The sequence below is a fragment of the Hypanus sabinus genome, chromosome 12, assembly GCF_030144855.1.
Source record: "Hypanus sabinus isolate sHypSab1 chromosome 12, sHypSab1.hap1, whole genome shotgun sequence".
Taxonomy (NCBI): Eukaryota; Metazoa; Chordata; class Chondrichthyes; order Myliobatiformes; family Dasyatidae; genus Hypanus; species Hypanus sabinus.
This window is the reverse complement of record NC_082717.1, coordinates 15,358,775-15,377,103: the sequence shown is the minus strand read 5'-3', so window position 1 is coordinate 15,377,103 and position 18,329 is coordinate 15,358,775. Positions and strand designations below refer to the sequence as shown.

Sequence of the window (18,329 nt, the reverse complement as noted above, 5' to 3'; positions counted from 1 at the left end):
TACCAAAATATTAGAGCAAATTTGCAAAATAATTTGACTAACTTGTTCCTCCTTGATTAACTTGATTAACTTGGCTAACTTGATGTACCTTGCTGTTTTGGGGAACTTATTAATTGAGTCAGATATTTAATCAGTAATTTAATATAAAATTATTTATTGGAATACATACTGTTTAGGCATAGACAACTTTGTATTGAAATTCAAATGTACCAAAGCATCATCTGTTCAAACTATACCTATTTATGCTATTTTCAAGCCTCCTACCTTTTGATTTCATCTAATCATATTATCATGCTCTTGAATTCATTTCTTGCTCATAATTAACTTCTAGTTACATGTGGTAGCAAATTTGGTGTTTTAGCCACTCTACTGGTAGTTACTGCATTTCTTCTGAGATTAATTCAACATTGTTTAATGTTAAAAGCAGGTGGTCATGGTAAATTGACAGTGCCTTGGGAAGATTGGATTAAGGAGGCGTTTGAAAAGAAGAAAGCCAATTACCAGAAGCATTGAGTAGAGCCAGAGATGTGTGGAGAGCACAATGGAAGCCTCTAGAGTTGGAGTGCAGAGGTTTTGCTGGCTGCTCACCGTGCTGAACCTACTCACTCCTTGGCATTATAGGGCCGGCAAAGAAAGGAGCTCTCTCAGGACTATCAGAATCAGAATCGGTTATTATTACCAGCATGTGTCCTGAAATTTGTTAACTTAGCAGCAACAGTTCAATGGAATACATAATATAGAAGAAGAAAAGATATTAATAATAAATTAATTACAGTGTACATATATTGAATAGATTAAAATCACACAACAACAGAAATAATATATATTTTAAAAAGTGAGTCAATGTTCAGATGGTGAATCAGATGGTAGAACGGAAGAGGCCGTCTCTGAATCCCTGAGTGTGTGCCTTCAGGCTTCTGTACCTCCTACCTGATGGTAACAATGAGAAAAGGGCATGTCCTAGGTGCTGGGGGGTGGTTCTTATTAATGAATGCTGCCTTTCTGAGACACCGCTCCTTGAAGATGTCCTGGGTACTTTGTAGGCTAGTACTCAAGATGAAGCCAGCTAAATTTATGACCCTCTGCAGCTTCCTTTGGTCCTGTGCAGTGTCCTCCCCATACCAGACAGTGTTGCAACCTGTCAGAATGCTCTCCACGGTACAACTATAGAAGATTTTGAATCTCAAGTGACGAGAGGGCGTACAGGAGTGAGATATGCCAACTAGTGGAATGGTGGTGCAGCAACAACCTGGCACTCGATGTCAATAAGACAAAAGAGCTGATTGCGGACTTCAGGAAGGGTAAGTCAAAGGAACACCTACCAATCCTCGTAGAGGGATCAGAAGTAAAGAGAGTGAGCAGCTTCAACTTCCTGGACTTCAAGATCTCTGAGGATCTAACCTGGTCCCAGCATTTTGATGTAGTCATAAAGAAGGCAAGACTGTGGCTATACTTTTATTAGGAGTTTGAAGCAATTTGGTATGTCAACAAATATGCTCAAAAACTTCTATAGTTGCACTGTGGAGAGCATTCTGACAGACTGCATCACTGTCTGGTATGGAGGGGCTACTGCACAGGACTGAAAGAAGCTGCAGAAGGTTGTAAATCTAGTCAGCTCCATCTTGGGTACTAGCCTACAAAGTATCCAGGACATTTTTAGGGAGCGGTGTCTCAGAAAGACAGCGTCCATTATTAAGGACCTCCAGCACCCAGGGCATGCCCTTTTCTCACTGTTACTATCAGGTAGGAGATACAGAAGCCTGAAGGCACACACTCAGCAATTCAGGAACAGCTGCTTCCCCTCTGTCATCCGATTCCTAAATGGGCTTTGAAGCTTTAGACACTACCTCACTTTTTAAAAAAATATACAGTATTTCTGTTTTTGCACATCTTTTTTAATAATCTATTCAATATACATAATTGATTTACTTGTTTTGTTTTATTTTATTTATTATTATTTTCTCTCTCTCTGCTAGATTATGCATTGCATTGAACCGCTGCTGCTAAGTTAACAAATTTCACATCACCTGCTGGTGTTAATCAACCGGATTCTGAGTTTATTTGTTGACATCCCAAATCTCTTCAAACTCCTAATGAAGTATGATAGCTGTCTTGCCTTCTTTATAGCTGCATTGATATCTTGGGACCAGGTTAGGTCCTCAAAGATCTTGACACCCAGGAACTTTAAACTGCTCACTCTCCACTTCTGATCTCTATGAGGATTGGTATGTGTTCCTTTGTCTTACCCTTCCTGAAGTCCGCAATCTGCTCTTTCATCTTACTGACGATGAGTGCAAGGTCATTAATGCGACACCACTCAATAGTTGGTATATCTTGCTCATGTATGCCCTCTTATCTCCATCTGAGATTCTACCAACAATGGTTGTATCATCAGCAAATTTATAGTTAGTATTTTGAGCTATGCCTAGCCACACAGTCATGGGTATAGAGAGAATAGCGCAGTGGGCTAAACACACACCCCTGAGGTGTGTCAGTGTTGATTATCAGCGAGGAAGAGATATTATCACCAATCCGCACAGATTGTGGTCTTCTGGTTAGGAAGTCGAGAATCCAATTGCAGCGGGAGGTACAGGGTCCCAGGTTCTGTAACTTCTCAATCAGGATTGTGAGAAAGTTGGTGTTAAATGCTGAGCTATAGTTGATGAACAGCATCCTGATTTAGGCGTTTATATTGTCCAGCTGGTCTAAGGCCTTGTGAAGAGCCTTTGAGATTGCATCTGCCGTTGACCTATTGGAGCAATAGGCAAATTGCAGTGGGTCCAGGTCCTTGCTGAGGCAGGAGTTCAGTCTAGTCATGACCAACCTTGCAAAGCATTTCATCACTGTCGATGTGAGTGCTACATTAAGGCAGCCCACATTATTCTTCTTCGGCACTGCTATAATTGTTGCCTTTTTGAAGCAAGTGCCCAGAGCAGTGAGTTTGAAAATGTCCTTGAATATTCCTGCCAGTTGGTTAGCACAAATTTTCAGAGCCTTACCAAGTACTTCCTCGGGGCCTTCCATCTTGTGAGGGTTCACCCTCTTTAAAGACAGCCTAACTCGGCCTCCGAGACAGAGATCACAGGCTCACCAGCTGCAAATAGATTCTCCCTTTCAAAGTGGGCATAGAAGTTCATCTAGTAGTGAAGCATCACTATCATTCATGCTGTTGGGTTTCACTTTGTAGAAAGTAATGTCTTGCAAACCCTGCTAGAGTTGTACATCTGATTTCGCCTCCAGCCTCATTCAAAATTGTCTCTTTGCCCTTGAAATAGCCCTCCACAAGTCATACCTGGTTTTCTGGTACAGACCTGGGTCACCAGACTTAAATGCCACAGATCTAGCCTTCAACAGATTGACTTAACTCCTGGTTCATCCGCAGCTTTTGGTTTGGGAATGTACAGCAAGAATTTGTAGACACACACGCATCCAGGCGGGCTTTAATGAAGTCGGTAACAAATCCCTGAATATGGTCCAGAACACTGATTCAAAACAGTTCTGTAGGTGGTCCTGTGCTTCTATTGTCCATACTTTCTTGGTCCTCACTACTGGTGCTGCAGTCTTTAGTCTCTGCCTATACTCAGGGAGTAGAAGTAGTGCAGCCAGGTGATCAGACTTCCTGAGTGAGGACGTGGAATTAAAGTGGATATGTAATTGACTCAATAGTAGGAAGCAGAAAGTGAATGATTTGTTCCAGCAAAACAACACATTTCATGACATCCATCAGTGATATTAAACCTGATTCTGATTCTGAAGCTTGTTTTTCAGATGAGGTCTGTGCCGAGTGATGTGCTGCAGGGATTGGTGCTGAGGTCATTGTTTAGATGAACAGTTTGGATGAGAATATACAAGAGATGGTTAGTAAGTTTGCAGATGGTGCTAAGATAGGTGTAAGAGGTGACAGTGAAAAGGGTTATCAAAAATTAGAGGGATCTTGATCAGCTAGGTAAGTGAGCCTATTGCATTTTGGGAAATAAAACCCTCTGGAGAGTGTAGCAGAACAGGAACCTATGTGTATTTGTATGCTTTGGTTCCTGTTCTGCAACACTTCCCGGGTCAGAAAATTGCATCACTGGTAGACAGGGTGGTGAAGAAGATGTTTGCCTTCATCATTCAGAGCATTTGTTAAAGGAGTTGAGGTTATTTGTCCTACTAGCTCAAGATGTTGGTGAATGTTCTGTAGAGTTCTGGTTACCCTGTTGTAAGAACGATGTTAATAAGCTGGAAATAGTGCAAAGAAGATTTACGAGAATGGTCAGAGTAACAGGGAGAGGCTAAGACAATTTGGAATGTAGGAGACTAGAGTGATCTTACAGAGGTGAATAAAATCATGAAATGTGTCGATAGGGTGAATACACAATATTTTTCTTCAGATGAAAGGCATCAGAAAGTAGAGTGCATAGGTTTAAGATGAGAGTGGAGAGATTTAAATTGGACCTGAAGGGCAACTCCTTCAAGTGTTGTATGGTGAGTATATGGAAGAGCTGTTGGAGGAAGTAGCTTGCTTGTTTGTACTTTCGGTCCACGCTGCACAGCAACCCCTGATTTAACCCAAGCCTAATCACGGGTCAGTTTACAATGACCAATTAATTAGCCTACCAACTGGAATGTACCTGGAGGAAACTCATGGGTTCACAGGAAGAATGTACAAACTTCTGGCAGGAAGTTAGGAACTATAATAACATCTAAAAGCCACTCAACAAGTACATGGATAGGAAAGGTTTAGAGGAATGTAGGCCAAACACGAATAAATGGTTTCTCTGCTGTATTACTACATAATTTTTATAGTAGTTTAAAAAATTTGGAGCTCAACATATTGATGCAGTCACAATGAAGGCATGCCAGTGGTTATACTTCATTAGGAGCTTTGGATGTCACCAAGACTCCAGAACAAATTTCTACAGATGTACCAAGGAAAGCATTCTGACTGGTTATATCACCGTCTGGTATGGATGCACCAATGTACATGATTGTAAGAGGGTTGCGGACTCAACCAGCTCCATCACAGGCACAAGCCTTCTCACCATTAAGGACCCTCACCATCCAGGTATGCCTCTTTCTCATTACTACCATCAGAGAGGAGGAACAGGAACCTGAAGACCCACACTCAATGTTTCATGAAAAGATTCTTTCCCTCTGCTGTCAGATTTCTGAAAGGTCCATAACCTCATGAATACTACCTCACTATATCTCTTTATAGTGCCTGCACTGTACTGCTGCCACAAAGCAGCAAATACACCACTTCTGTCAGTGACAATAAACCTGATTCTGTTTCTGATCTTCTTCCCAGGATGGAGGAGTCTTGAACTAGAGTGAAGAAATTTAATATATGGGTGGCAACATTTATAGGGGATCTAAGAGCAGGATTTTCAAACAGCAATGAATATCTGGAATAAGCTGCCATAGAAAGTAGCAGAAACAGATAAACTGTAATTACGTTTAAATGGCACTTGGATAGAAAAGACAGATGAGGGCTGGATGAGCACAAATGGGATGAGTGCAGATTGCATGAATAAAGTGGGCTTTAGGGGCCTATTTCTGTTCTGTAAGTTTCTAAGTTTATGAAGACCTTTTATTTTACCTAACAATAATTTTGTTGTTATTTGCTACATTTGATTTATTTGCTACACAATCCACTTTAATGCACCTACTTTGAATGTTTTCAATACTTAATAGTTACATTTTATTGACACCTTTTGGCAAGGCAATGAAAGGGACTTCATTGCCTCAACCATTGATGTCTTCAGAAAGTTCCAAACAAATTTCCTTGACCTTTCTGTTTCCCTCCTCCTTTCCCTCAATGCTAACTAAGAGTAGGAGTTCATCTGTGAACAGAGCTTTGCATTCGATTGTGCCAGTGGCTCTCACCCTCCTCTTATGTGGAGATTTGCTCACACTGTTTGGTGGGTTTAAAATTGGACCCAAAGTAGTAATCTTAACAGATGAGGGTATTGAAGTACTTGGAGGTTAGAACAAGCAATTCCAAGAAGCAATGCAGGATGGAAAATATAGAAAGTCTAATAGGCTCAACTGCATTTACAGGTGAGGTAGATGAACTCGGAACATTGCTTGGCCCAGTTCTGTGGAGTTTATAGCTATTATGGAAGCATGGTTAAAGGATGGGCAGAGCTGGTATCTGTTTTCTGGGGTATCAATGCTTCATTGTGACGGGTGGAGGTGAAAGAGGAAAGGAAGTTATACTTCTGATCAGGGAGAACCTCACAACACTACTTGGAGACTATGTCCACTGAGATCATGTGGTAAAACTTGGAAATGAGAAGAGTTATCACATTGATGGGTTTATTCTTTAGGCTTCCTAATACTCAGTGGGAATTAGCAAGGTAAATATGTAGTGGAATCACAGATAGGAATAGGAATAATAGCATTGTAATAGTTGATGATTTTAACTTGTATTGACTGGTCCTACCTGAGTTCTGAAGGATTTGTTGGAGTAGAATTTCTTAAGTCTGTCATAAATGTTTTCTGAAGCAATAGGTCGATAACCCCTCTTGAGAAGAGGCTACACACAATCACTTTTAAGAAAAGGAGGCTGGGTAATGTTTTGATGTGTGAGAGAGCACTCTGGAGCTAATGACTATAAATTCTATTAGTTTTGTTGCTCTGGAAAAAACAAGGACTGATCCTCAAGTTAAAATCCTAAATGGGGGAAGTCTAATTTCAATGGCTTCAGAGAGGAACTCGTAAACAGACAGACATACTTTATTGATCCCGAGGGAAATTGAGTTTCGTTACAGCCGCACCAACCAAGAATAGTGAAGAAATATAGCAATACAGAACCATAAATAATTAAATAATAATAAGTTAATTATGCCCAGTGGAAATTAGTCCAGGACCAGCCTATTGGCTCAGGGTGTCTGACACTCCGAGGGAGGAGTTGTGAAGTTTGATGGCCACAGGTAGGAATGGCTTCCTGTGACGCTCAGTGTTACATCTCAGTGGAATGAGTCTCTGGCTGAATATACTCCTGTGCCTAACCAGTACATTATGATTACATAAAAATTGATTGGGAGAGGCTCTTTGCTGGTAGAGGGATGTCTGGCAAGTGGTAAGCCTTCAGAAGCAAGAAAGGGCCAGCATGTACCTGTTGGAGTGAACGGCATGGTCAGCAAGATTGGGGAATCCTGAATGAGGAATATTGAGGTTCTGGTTTCAGTATAGAAGTAATGTATCATATATAGGCATCTGGAATCGGGCAAACTTTGAGAAGCACAAATAATGTAGGAGTGCACTTAAGACGGAGATTCTGAGGGCCATGAGATAACCCTGCTGGACAACTTAACAAAAATTCTTATAAAGTTGAAAAACTTTAAGACCAAAATATTAGCGAAGGAAAGAGTAACTCAAAGATTAGTGTGGTGTACGGCATATTTGCCTTTAACAGCCAGTTGTCCAAAAAATTGGTTAGGCTGCACTTTATTCAGTATTGTGTGCATTTATATTTCCCACCCTTTCAGAAGGAAATGATTTAGCTCAAGCAAGTGTTGTGTGGATTAGAGGCTTGAATTGTTAAAAGAGATTGTGCAGAAGAGATTATGTGAGAGATTATTCCTGGTGGCGTGAAAGCCGAGAGGTAATATGTTAAAGGTATATAAAATGATGAGAGGCACACAAAGAGTAGATGGCCAGTGTCTGTTTTCTGTGTTGGGGGTGTAGGTCTAAGATGAAAGGGATGAGCTTCAATCAGAGGGGTAATTTTTCACTAAGGTTAGTTGTTGGGATCTGGCAGGGCACAAACAGCATTTAAGAAGCATCTTTACAGGTACTTGAATGAGCAAGCCCAGAGGGATAAGCAATTTATACATGATTGCTGCCATAGCCATGGTGGACCAGTCTTTCATAATATATGAAAGAATCAGCACATGTCAACTTCAGCAGCTCCATTCCTCTGTGTTAAAGCTCCTAGTCATTCCTAGGACTACTGGGCTATGTGACCTTCTGTAACCCCTTTCCAGTTCTGTTATGGTGCAGACAAATATCAAATTTAAAACGGTACTACTTGCTGTGATTTTGATCATTATATCTGGAAAGGAATTAAAATATGAACAGTATGTAAAGGAATACAGTGAATTCTGGTTAATTGGGGCACATTAGGACAGCAGCTGCCCCAATTAGCGGAAGTTTCATGAAAGTAGTTAAAAAGGTACATTTTTAAAAAGCAAACTGAATAACAAATGAATATACTTAACTGAAATGCAGAACAAATTATAGCACTACCAATACGAATGGTGGTTGTGTCCTTGGTTGAGAATGACACGAAACCTATGCGGGAGAATTTTTAAAGTGTAAAAGCCTTTGAATAGGGGCATTTATGCTCTCTTGCTCTCGCAAGTCTGGGTCCTCTGGTACGAGTAGTCACCTCAGCTGGGGTCGGTTTTGGTTGTAGTGAATGAGCATGACTTCTGTTCCTTGCTAGGCCCTTTGCTGTCCGTGTAATGTTGCAGAACCACCTTCCTGGCCATTGGATCTCACTGTAGATCTCATTTACCCAGTCCACCAAAGCTGATTTCTCATGCTATGGCAGTGGTCCCCAACCACCGGGCTGCAAAGCATGTGCTACCGGGCCACGAGGAAACGATATGATTTGGCGATATGAAACGATATGAGTCAGCTGCACCTTTCCTTATTCCGTGTCACACCCACTGTTGAATTTAAACGTAAACGAGGTCATTACCCACGCGTCATCCATGTCAACACGGAAGAAGATCAACTCCTCGAGCTTGCAAATGACAGTGGGCTGAAAGGTATGTTTGACATAACATCTCTGCCGGCATTCTGGATCAAATCCTGAGGTAGCCACAAAAGCACTGAAAACGTTGCTTCCATTTCCAACATCATATCTCTGCGAAGCGGGCTTTTCTGCAATGAATGCAACGAAAATTAAATTGCGAAATAGGCTGGACATAAGGAACCCCCTTCGAGTATCGCTGTCTCCTATAACCCCTCGATGGGATCATCTTGTTGCAGGGAAACAACCCCAGGGCTCCCTCTGATTCAGCAATATTGGCGTGTTGCAATGATTTTATATGTTCATACGAGGAAAATATGCGCTGTTTAATATTAAATTCGTTAGATAAAGCCTTTTAGAAACGAAATTGAGTGTATTAGTCTCTTATAAGTGACTTAGTTGACTTATCACCTATGTTCTGGTCGTGATTAACACCCCCCACCCACACTGGTCAGCCGATCCTCAAGAATATTGTGAGTATTAAACCCGATCCGCGGTGCAAAAAAGCTTGGGTACCCCTGTGCTATGGCAAGCAAGTTCCTGTCTCACTGGGTTTGAGACCCACCAACTATCTTCACCTAGTATTGGTGTGTGGCCACTGTGGAAAGCAAACAATTACTTGGAGGTACAGGTGAAAGCTGAGTATCTGGTGGGGAGCAAAGCCAAAATTCTTGTTAGTTCCGACCTTGCAGTGAAATCATTTCATTTTCACTTCTGGGGCTGTTTCTGGCATTTCCAAGCATGAATCCTTGAAACTGCAGTGAGCAAAACAATTCGGAGGTTGCTTTGCTGCTTATTTTTCACCAATTGTCAGTGACTAAAATCACTGGTTTTGGAACACAAACACGTACAACTGATGATATTTAAAAATTGTTTATTCTAAGCATGGTGCATTGTCAAATGGCCACACAAACATAAGTGGCTGACACTAGTTAGATACTGTCTGGGAACATTCTCCTGTCCCAGTTAAGCCGCATTCTTTCCCAAATAAACAAAGGAAATCCTGGCTATTTTCTTGGTTACTTTTTGTTTAAGAGTTGTCCAAAATAAATGGCTACCCCAATTAACCAATGGCCTAATTAACTGGTATCCACTGTATTATAAATAACAAGCATTCTTGTCTGACTTCCCACAGTTATGGAGTAGCCACAGAATTCATCTCCAAGCTATGCTTTCAATAAAATTTGACAATAATTCAGACATTGACATTCAGTTGCAATGTAATATGTAATCATTTAACCTGCTCCACACCATAAGCATTACATGTTAGTGATGTTTTAACTGGTGACATATTGCTCAGTTGCTCTGTATCCCTCCATGTTTTCTTTTGTTTTATTTCAGAGTGAAGTATGTGTGAACTAACAGCACAAGTCACAAGTAGTCTACTGCAGTTTCCAGAAGTAACCATTGAAGCTCTTAGTGATGATGATTCAGCACAAGATGTAGGACTATATGGGAAAATTGCAACAGGTAAGGCATAAATATGTTCACTCAAAGCCTGCATATCTTATTTGTCTTCTATGCCATTTAACTAAACAATTTTTGTCTTTGGAATGCAAGAATGTGGACTACAGTATTTGTAGAATTTTAGGTACAACATGTTTGTATTTCTTTATCTCCATTTAAATGTAATTTTTAGATATTGCTAAATATCATTGTGCTTTGACAGCAGAGTGCAGTATATTACTAGAAAAGATAATGTTAGTTTTATGTTAGCTTTTTTCCTTGTTGATGTTCAAGTTGTGACTTTGAACACTTTGGTTCAAGTTATTGATTCTGTTTAGTCTGCCCTTGATTTAGTTCAATAATAACATAAAAGTTGGTAAAGCTTTCCAGGAATACAAGACTTTTTTGTGCAACTTTATGCAAGCATTCTAGGTCTAGCAGCCTATTACAGGTGTAAACATCAAAAGTTCTAAGTATATATTGCTTAAAAGATATTTCTGACTCGAATATCTTGCCAATTGTTCCTTGCAAACCATACAAGCTGTAAATGACTGAAACTGAATTTCATTTTGGGCCCAAACTTAAAAGATAGAATCTCTTATGCATTTGATAGCAATTTGTCAAGAAGTGGTAAATACTTATGTTTTGTGGGAGAAGGCCAAGTCTCAAGACTACTGACACTAACTCTCGTAGGCGTCCTTTGATCATTTCCTTGATGACCCAATTGACAAGGTTTTTCATGCTGTGTCTGTCCACTTGTAGAATAAAAACACATGTTTTAACCACGTGGATGGGATGGTTTCTAACCTTCTTACCTGCCCCCCAAACAAAAAAGAACACTAAAATGGGTATCTGGGGAGAATTAAGTACACTAAAAGTCAGTATAGTGACCAAGTTGAACACATGTTGATTCTATCCCTTAGAATTGTAAAATCTGCAATTACTTAAGGAAAGTATGCATACAAAGGCTCCTGTGTTCCAGAAAGAGTTTGTTGTTGCAGCAGACCAGAGCATGAATTTTAATGCCATTAAGATGAAGTATATTCTATCCAGCTCCAGCTCTTACTTTAGAGATGTTGTCGTCCTCTTTAAGTGTCTTACTGTCTGTTGAAGATAAGTGCAGGGATTAATTAAAAGCATTTACAGCTGTTCAGGATTTGCTGATCTGTACTAGATTTGTGTAAATACTGTGAAACAGGTCAGATGAGTAGAAGTTAGAAACAGAAATGAGCCACCTGTTGTCAAATATACATACAATGATCTTCATTTATTTGAGAGAACAGCTAATATCTGTTTGACGGTTGTTACAAAGCTAGCAAGTCAGAAATTTTTTTTACCTCCTCGGGTCATCTGGCCTTGTCCCAGACTGCAATCCAATCATTTCCCTCGTATGCGATAACTTTCTGAGGCTACTTTTATTGGAGTACTGGTGATTTTTGTTAACATGCAGCATTTTACATCATTGCTAATTCTGTTACAGTTTGAAATTTTTTAGTAATTTATTGTAAATGGCTGTTGTATGTAAGAGTTGACATGTTCATCTCAAAACCAAAGGAAATCTGGGTCACATTAAAATAATTGTTTGAAAGTACAGTTCCTTGTGCGGTTTCTGAAGAAGTCATTTAAGTTTGAGTGGTTATAATTGTTTGATTAAGAAACTCTGCATGTTTTATGCATGTCCAAAATTCAAAAGTACATTAGACCATAAAGTCATAAGATACAGAAGCAGAATTAAGCTATTTGGCCTGTCAAGTGTGCTCTGCCATTTCATTATGGCTGACCCATTTCCCTTTCAACCCCATTCTCCAGCCTTTTCCCCATAACCTTTCACATCTTGATTAAATACGAATCTTATCAACATCTGCTTCAAATACTCAATGACTTGCCCTTACAGCTACCTGTGGAAACTAATTCCACAGATTCAACACCCTCTGGCTAAGTAAATTCCTCTTTGTCTCCGTTCAAAATGGACGGCCCTGTATTCTGAGATTGTGCCCTCTGATCCTAGACTGCCCCACTACAGGAAACCTCCTCTCCACTTCCACTCTATCTAGGCCTTTCAACATTTGATTGGTTTCAATGAGATCTCCCTTACTTCTGCTAAATTCTAGCAATTACAAGCTCAGAGCCATCAAATGTTCTTCATATAAGTCTTTTGTGAACCTCTTTTGAACTCTTTGCAATGTTAGCACATTCTTTCTTAGATTAGGAGCCTAAGCTGCTCATAATACTCGAAATGAGTCCTCACCAGTGCCTTAGAAAGCCTCAACATAACATCCTTGTTTTCTCGAAATGAATACCAACATTGTATTTGCTTTCCTTGCCACTGACTGAACCAGTAAGTTAACCTTTGGGCAATCCTGCACAGGGACTCCCAAGTCCCTTTGCACCTCTCCTTTTGGAAAATAATCTACACTTCTATTCCTGCTACAGGACAGGATCAAATGGAACAGAACCATGGGAGGGGGGGGGGGGTGTGTGTGTATTTTTTTTTAAAGTGCTAGAGAAGTTGGTGGAGAAGTAGACAAATCCCAATAACCTATGGGTGGCTGTAACCGTGAACACTGATTACTGTCTTCTAAAACTCCTTAGATCCTGGAAATTTTTCTGCAGAATAGAGCATAAAAATCTTACTTCACAAGTATGGCAGAATGAAAATTGTGAATGCCAGCCTGTTAACCTAATATTGGTAGTAGAGAAAATCCTGAAATGTATATGAAGGTTGTAATTAGAGATGCCTTGAAATCAGGAAGATTGAGCAAAGTCATAAACACAAGAGATCCTTCAAGAAAAGGAACATGTAAACTTGTTTACGGAGGACACTGGAATTGAATTCCATACTCTGATGCCCCTGGCTGCAATAGCGTCGTGCTAACTTCTATGCTACCATGGTGCCCAAACTTGAGAGAAAAAATGTGGTGAACTAATCTCTCAGCAGGTACTGACATCAATAGATTAATCAATAGACGTGGTGATTTGGATTTTCAGAAGACTTTTGCTCTGATCCCTTGCAGGTCGTGTTCAGTGAGATTTGAGTGCATGGAGTTGGAAGCAGAGTGGAAATTTTTTCTTTTGCAGTCAGAATTCTGTGGCATTGAATGGGATTTGTGCTTGAGGAATCCAGGTTATTCACGATCTTTATCAACAATTTAGCTTGGAGGACCAAATAAACACATTTGTTAAATTTGCAGATGACACAAAACCTATTGGAATTCAGAAGGAAGCTGGTTGTGGAGGTTTAAGAGGGAAGAGAAAAGCTTAGTGAGTACAGTGGAATGGCACATGCAATGTAATGTGAAATTTCCTGTGTTGTGCACTGTGGTTGATAAGCAGAGTATTCTTTTAGATGTTGAAAGAGTGATAGTATTGATGTTCAAGGGGCTCCCTTTAGACAAGTCTTGAAAACTTGGAATCAAAGTTGAAATCAACAGGGATTTTGGGGTCAAGTTCATAGCTCTCTGAAAGTGGATTGGCAAGTAGATAGAGTGATGAAGAAACCCTGTTGCATACTTACCTTCATTGGTTGGAGTATTGAGTAAAGCCATAAGATATAGGAGCAGAAGTAGGCAAATTGGTTCATTGAGTCTGCACTGCTATTCATACACGGGCTGATCCAATTCTTCCAGTCATCCCTACACCCCTTCCTTCTCCCCATCCCCTTTGATGCCCTGGCTAATCAAGGACCTATCTTATCTTTGCCTTAAATGCACCCAATGTCTTGGCCTCCACAGCTGCTTATGGCAACAAATTGCACAGATTTACCACCCTCTGACTAAAATAATTTCTCCGCATCCCTGTTCTAAATGGACATCCTTCAATCTTGAAGTCAAGCCCTCTTGTCCTAGAATCCCCTACCATGGGAAATAACTTTGCCATATCTAATCTGTTCAGGCCTTTTAACATTCTGATTGTTTCTTTGAGATCCCCTGGCCCCCCATTCTACTGAACTCCAGGGAATACAGCCCAAGAGCTGCCAGACGTTTCTCAAATGAGAAACCTTTCATTCTCGTGAACCTTCTCCAATGTCAGTATATCCTTTCTAAAATAGGAGCCCAAAACTGCACATAATACTTCAAGTGTGGTCTCACGAGTGCCTTATAGAGCCTCAACATCACATCCCTGCTCTTAAATTCTATACCTCTAGAAATAAATTCCAACATTGCACTTGCCTTCTTCACCACTGACTCAACCTGGAGGTTTACCTTTAGGATATCCTGCACAAGGACTCCCAAGTTCCTTTGCATCTCTGCATTTTGAATTCTCTCCCCATCTAAATAATAGTCTACCTGTTTATTACTTTCACCAAAGTGCATGGCCATACACATTTTCCAAAGTTGTATTTTATTTGCCACTTCTTTGCTCATTCCCCTAAACTATCTAAGTCTCTCTGCAGGCTCTCTGTTTCCTCAGTACTACCTGCTCCTCCAGCTATTTTTGTATCATCGGCAAATTTAGCCACAAATTCCTTAATACCATAGTCCAAATCGTTGACATACATAATAAAAAGCAGCGATCCCAACACCAACCCCTGTGGAACTCCACTTGTAACTGGCAGCCAGCCAAAATAGGACTCCTTTATTCCCACTCTGTTTTCTGCTGATCAACCAATGCTCTACCCATGCTAATGAAGAAGAAAGCCCTTAACTCTGAGTGATGAGTGCTCTGAGTGCTCATGATGACGTTTTTCTAGCAGGCTTTCTTGTTTCTACGAGGCCAAGTTGCTAGCTCGATGCTCAACCCAGCACGGCTGGAAAGCGTGGAAGGGAGCCAGCTGGATTCGAACTCGGGAACCTTCGCTCCGAAGTCCAGCGCTGATGCCACTACGCAACAGCCAACGAATCCATGCTAATAACTTCCCTGGAATTCCATGGGCTCTTATCTTGCTAAGCACTAAGTAGCCTCACGTGTGGCACCCTGTCAAAGTCCTTATGAAAATCCAAGTACACCACTCCCACTGCATTTCCTTTGTCTACCCTGCTTGTAATTTCCTGAAAAAACTGCAGTAATTGCAATTGCAGTTGGTTAGTCAGGCAGGATTTTCCTTGCAGGAAACCATGCTGGCTTTGGCCTATCTTGTCATGTGTCTCCAAGTACTCTGTAATCTCATCCCTAATAATCAATTCTAACAACTTCCCAAGCACTGAGGTCAGGCTTACAGGTTTATAGTTTCCTTTCTGCTGTCTCCCACCCTTCTCAAATAACATAGGCAATTTTCTAGTCATCCAATACAATACCAGAATCTATCAATTCTTGAAAGATCATTTCCTTTGGAACCGGAGGGTGCATTCCATCAGATCCAGGAGATTTATCCACCCTCAGACCATTAAGCTTCCTGTGCACCTTCTCAGTCGTTATTTTCACTGCACATACTTCCCTGACACTCTTGAATGTCTGGTATACTGCAGATGTCTTCCACTTTGGAGACTGATGTGAAATACGCCTTCAGTTCCTCTGCCATCTCTGTGTCCCTCATTACAATATCTCCAGCATCATTTTCTGTTGGTCCTATATCTACCTGCAACTCTCTTTTACCCTTTTATGTACTTTAAAAAAAAAGCTGGGCACTGTATGCCTTGTTTCCATGCCTAAAAAGAATACGAACATTTATAGCAATAATTCACTTTGGTTGCAAGGTTAGTAAGTTTGATGCATGAAGAGTAATTAAGCAGGCTTGTGTTCGCTAGAGTTTAGTGAAATGAGTGGTGGGGGGGGGAATCTCATGAAAGATTCCTTTAAGTATTGACAGGCTAGTTGCTGGCAGGATGTTTTCCCCACTTTAAAGTTTATCTCCAAAGGAAGATACAGCTTCAAAGGAAGAGGTAAAGCCATTTAGGATTGAAATTATATTTCTTAAGGTGAGGAATTCCTAAAATTCTCAGCTGTGGAGATGCAGTCATTGAGTTCATTCAGACAGGGATTGGTAGCTTTCTGGATGTTACAGGAAAAGAGTGATGTGATGTGTAAGATAGTGTAGAAGTCGTAGGTAAGCCATGATCTGGGTGAATGGTGGAGAATACTCAGCCAAATAGCCTTTTCCTGCACACATTTCTTCTGCTGTTGTGGAGTCCTTTTTGTTTATATGTTAAACCTAATGAATAATTGAAGGATGGGTACTCCTAGATAGTAAGGAAGAATTAATTTTTGAAAACATAGGTAATCCCTGCATTATGGCCACTTGAGTAATGGAAATTCATCCTTGGAAAATTGGCAAGTCGCTACTCAAAAATTTGTGTTTATTTTTGTCTACTCGTGTTTCTTGACATGTACAGATGCAAGCTATGGAAAATTAGGCTGAAGGTGTTTCTAAGAACGCAGCCTCTCCTCCATTAACATGTGGATTGTCTGTATCTAAGAGGGGTATTATTATTTATTATCCTTCTTTCTTCCCCCTCCCACCACCCTTTTCTGGTGTCTTCCCCCTTCCTTTCCAGAACTGAAGGTTCTTGACCCAAAACATTGACTGAGTTCATTTCTGTAGTTGCTTCGTAACATGCAGAGTTCCTCCAGCATTGTGTGTGTGTTGCTTTGGAACAGCATCTGCAGAATTTCTGGTGTTTGTTACTGATTATCTACTTGAAGTTGGTTTAGTTTGGTGTGTCTGCTTTTATTTCGTGGGACCAAATCAAAGGACACACTGTTTTGAAGACAATAGTAGTTTCAGCAAGCATGTGTAAGCCTGTATTATTTACAGAAATCTGATGACCACCTTGCTTCCCCATAGGTGGAGTTACTCATTACAAAAGTTACTCATCCCAAGTTCCTGTTAATAGATTGTGATTGGGATTTATCTTAGTAACATTTTGGGGGGGAAAGCTGAATGCCATTGTGAGAGTAGTTACAGATTATGCAATCCGCCTGCAACAGGAGTTGATTTTAGGTTTGATGAGCACAGGTTTGTTTTTTATAGTTTGCCTTTTGGTTTATCACTTTCTTGTGCAGGTGAGTTTTATATTCTTGAAGGCAAGCAAGTTAATGGCTCGGGTTTCTTTTTCAGGCAGAAATGGATTGTCTTGGCTGGCTTGTGGTGCTCATTTGGAGCTTCTTAACTCGATCACAGGCGAACGACTGTCTGCCTATAGGTTCTGTGGAATTGGGGAGCATCCACCCACCATTCTGGCAGTCAAGGAATTTTGTTGGTTGAAAAGAACTGGACTATTGATTGGATTAAAAGAATCTGAAGGTAGCATCCTCTGCCTTTACGACCTCTCAGTTTCCCGAGTGGTTAAAGCAGTGTTTCTCCCTGGAAAGGTATGTTTATGTAATCATCCTCCATTGACAAGTTCACGTGTTCTTTACTTCATCAACTCATTTGTTTAATAAGTTCTTATTTGAAGTTTTCAAGATACTTAATGTTTGGGGAATAAATAGTGCCAAAGTTGTGTTTAAAATTTTATTTTGATTTTCATATCCTTGCACAAAAAAGGCAAGGAAAAATGAAAAATAGCTTTGTCTTCCAGTTATTCTTTAAGCTACTGATACTTCGTCTGGTATGTGTTGTTCCTTTCAGACCATTCTTGAATATGTTTTATAAAGATGCCTTTAAACCTTTTTTTTAATGTACCCTTATTTAAGAAGAGGAAAATATTGAATAATTGGATACTTACTTTATGGTAACCTTTCATGTTTTGTGGAATTACTAATAAAAATGTGCATATTTTACATGTGACAAATTTCACCATGATATACAAATTGTCCCATGATACTGATGTGTGGTTGGATCCTGCTTAAAATCACATTCATTATCAGTCATGCAAGGTTCAATTTAAATAAGTTTCTGCAATCCCACTTGAAATTGTAGTTACAAACTCTTGATATTTGAGCCGTGCCACTAAGGAGTATATTTCATTTTATCTGAAATGTTGCAAAAGCAATTAATTAGCATCACCATAGCTCACAGATGAGCAAATAGCATTCTAAATGATACATTTGTTTTCTTATTCTGCTGTAACAATTTGCAATCTGATTTGGTGGTTCCTTTGTGTATATTGGAATTTGGTTTCCCTGTTTATACATGCATAAATGGAGTTATTTTACTGGAAATGGCATTGTTGTTGCTCTTTAAAAATAAAAGTGCATTTTTAACTGGAATGCATTGTCAGTATCCAGATTTAAACCACTTCAATCAAAATGACACACT

General features: G+C 40.1%; 1 protein-coding gene across 2 annotated transcripts in view; it reads left to right on the top strand.

Annotated features, from left to right (window-relative positions):
- The window catches only part of ahctf1 (AT hook containing transcription factor 1), a 111,330-nt gene that overhangs the window by 9,272 nt on the left and 83,729 nt on the right, over positions 1-18,329 (top strand). The window contains exons 2-4 of one of the 2 annotated variants that reach the window (XM_059985586.1): positions 8,435-8,762; positions 10,088-10,216; positions 17,187-17,440. In XM_059985586.1, the coding sequence (XP_059841569.1) occupies positions 10,096-10,216; positions 17,187-17,440 (375 nt within the window). In that variant the 5' untranslated portion in view covers positions 8,435-8,762; positions 10,088-10,095. The remainder of the gene's footprint in view (positions 1-8,434; positions 8,763-10,087; positions 10,217-17,186; positions 17,441-18,329) is intronic. The other variant, XM_059985585.1, reaches the window with a different exon arrangement.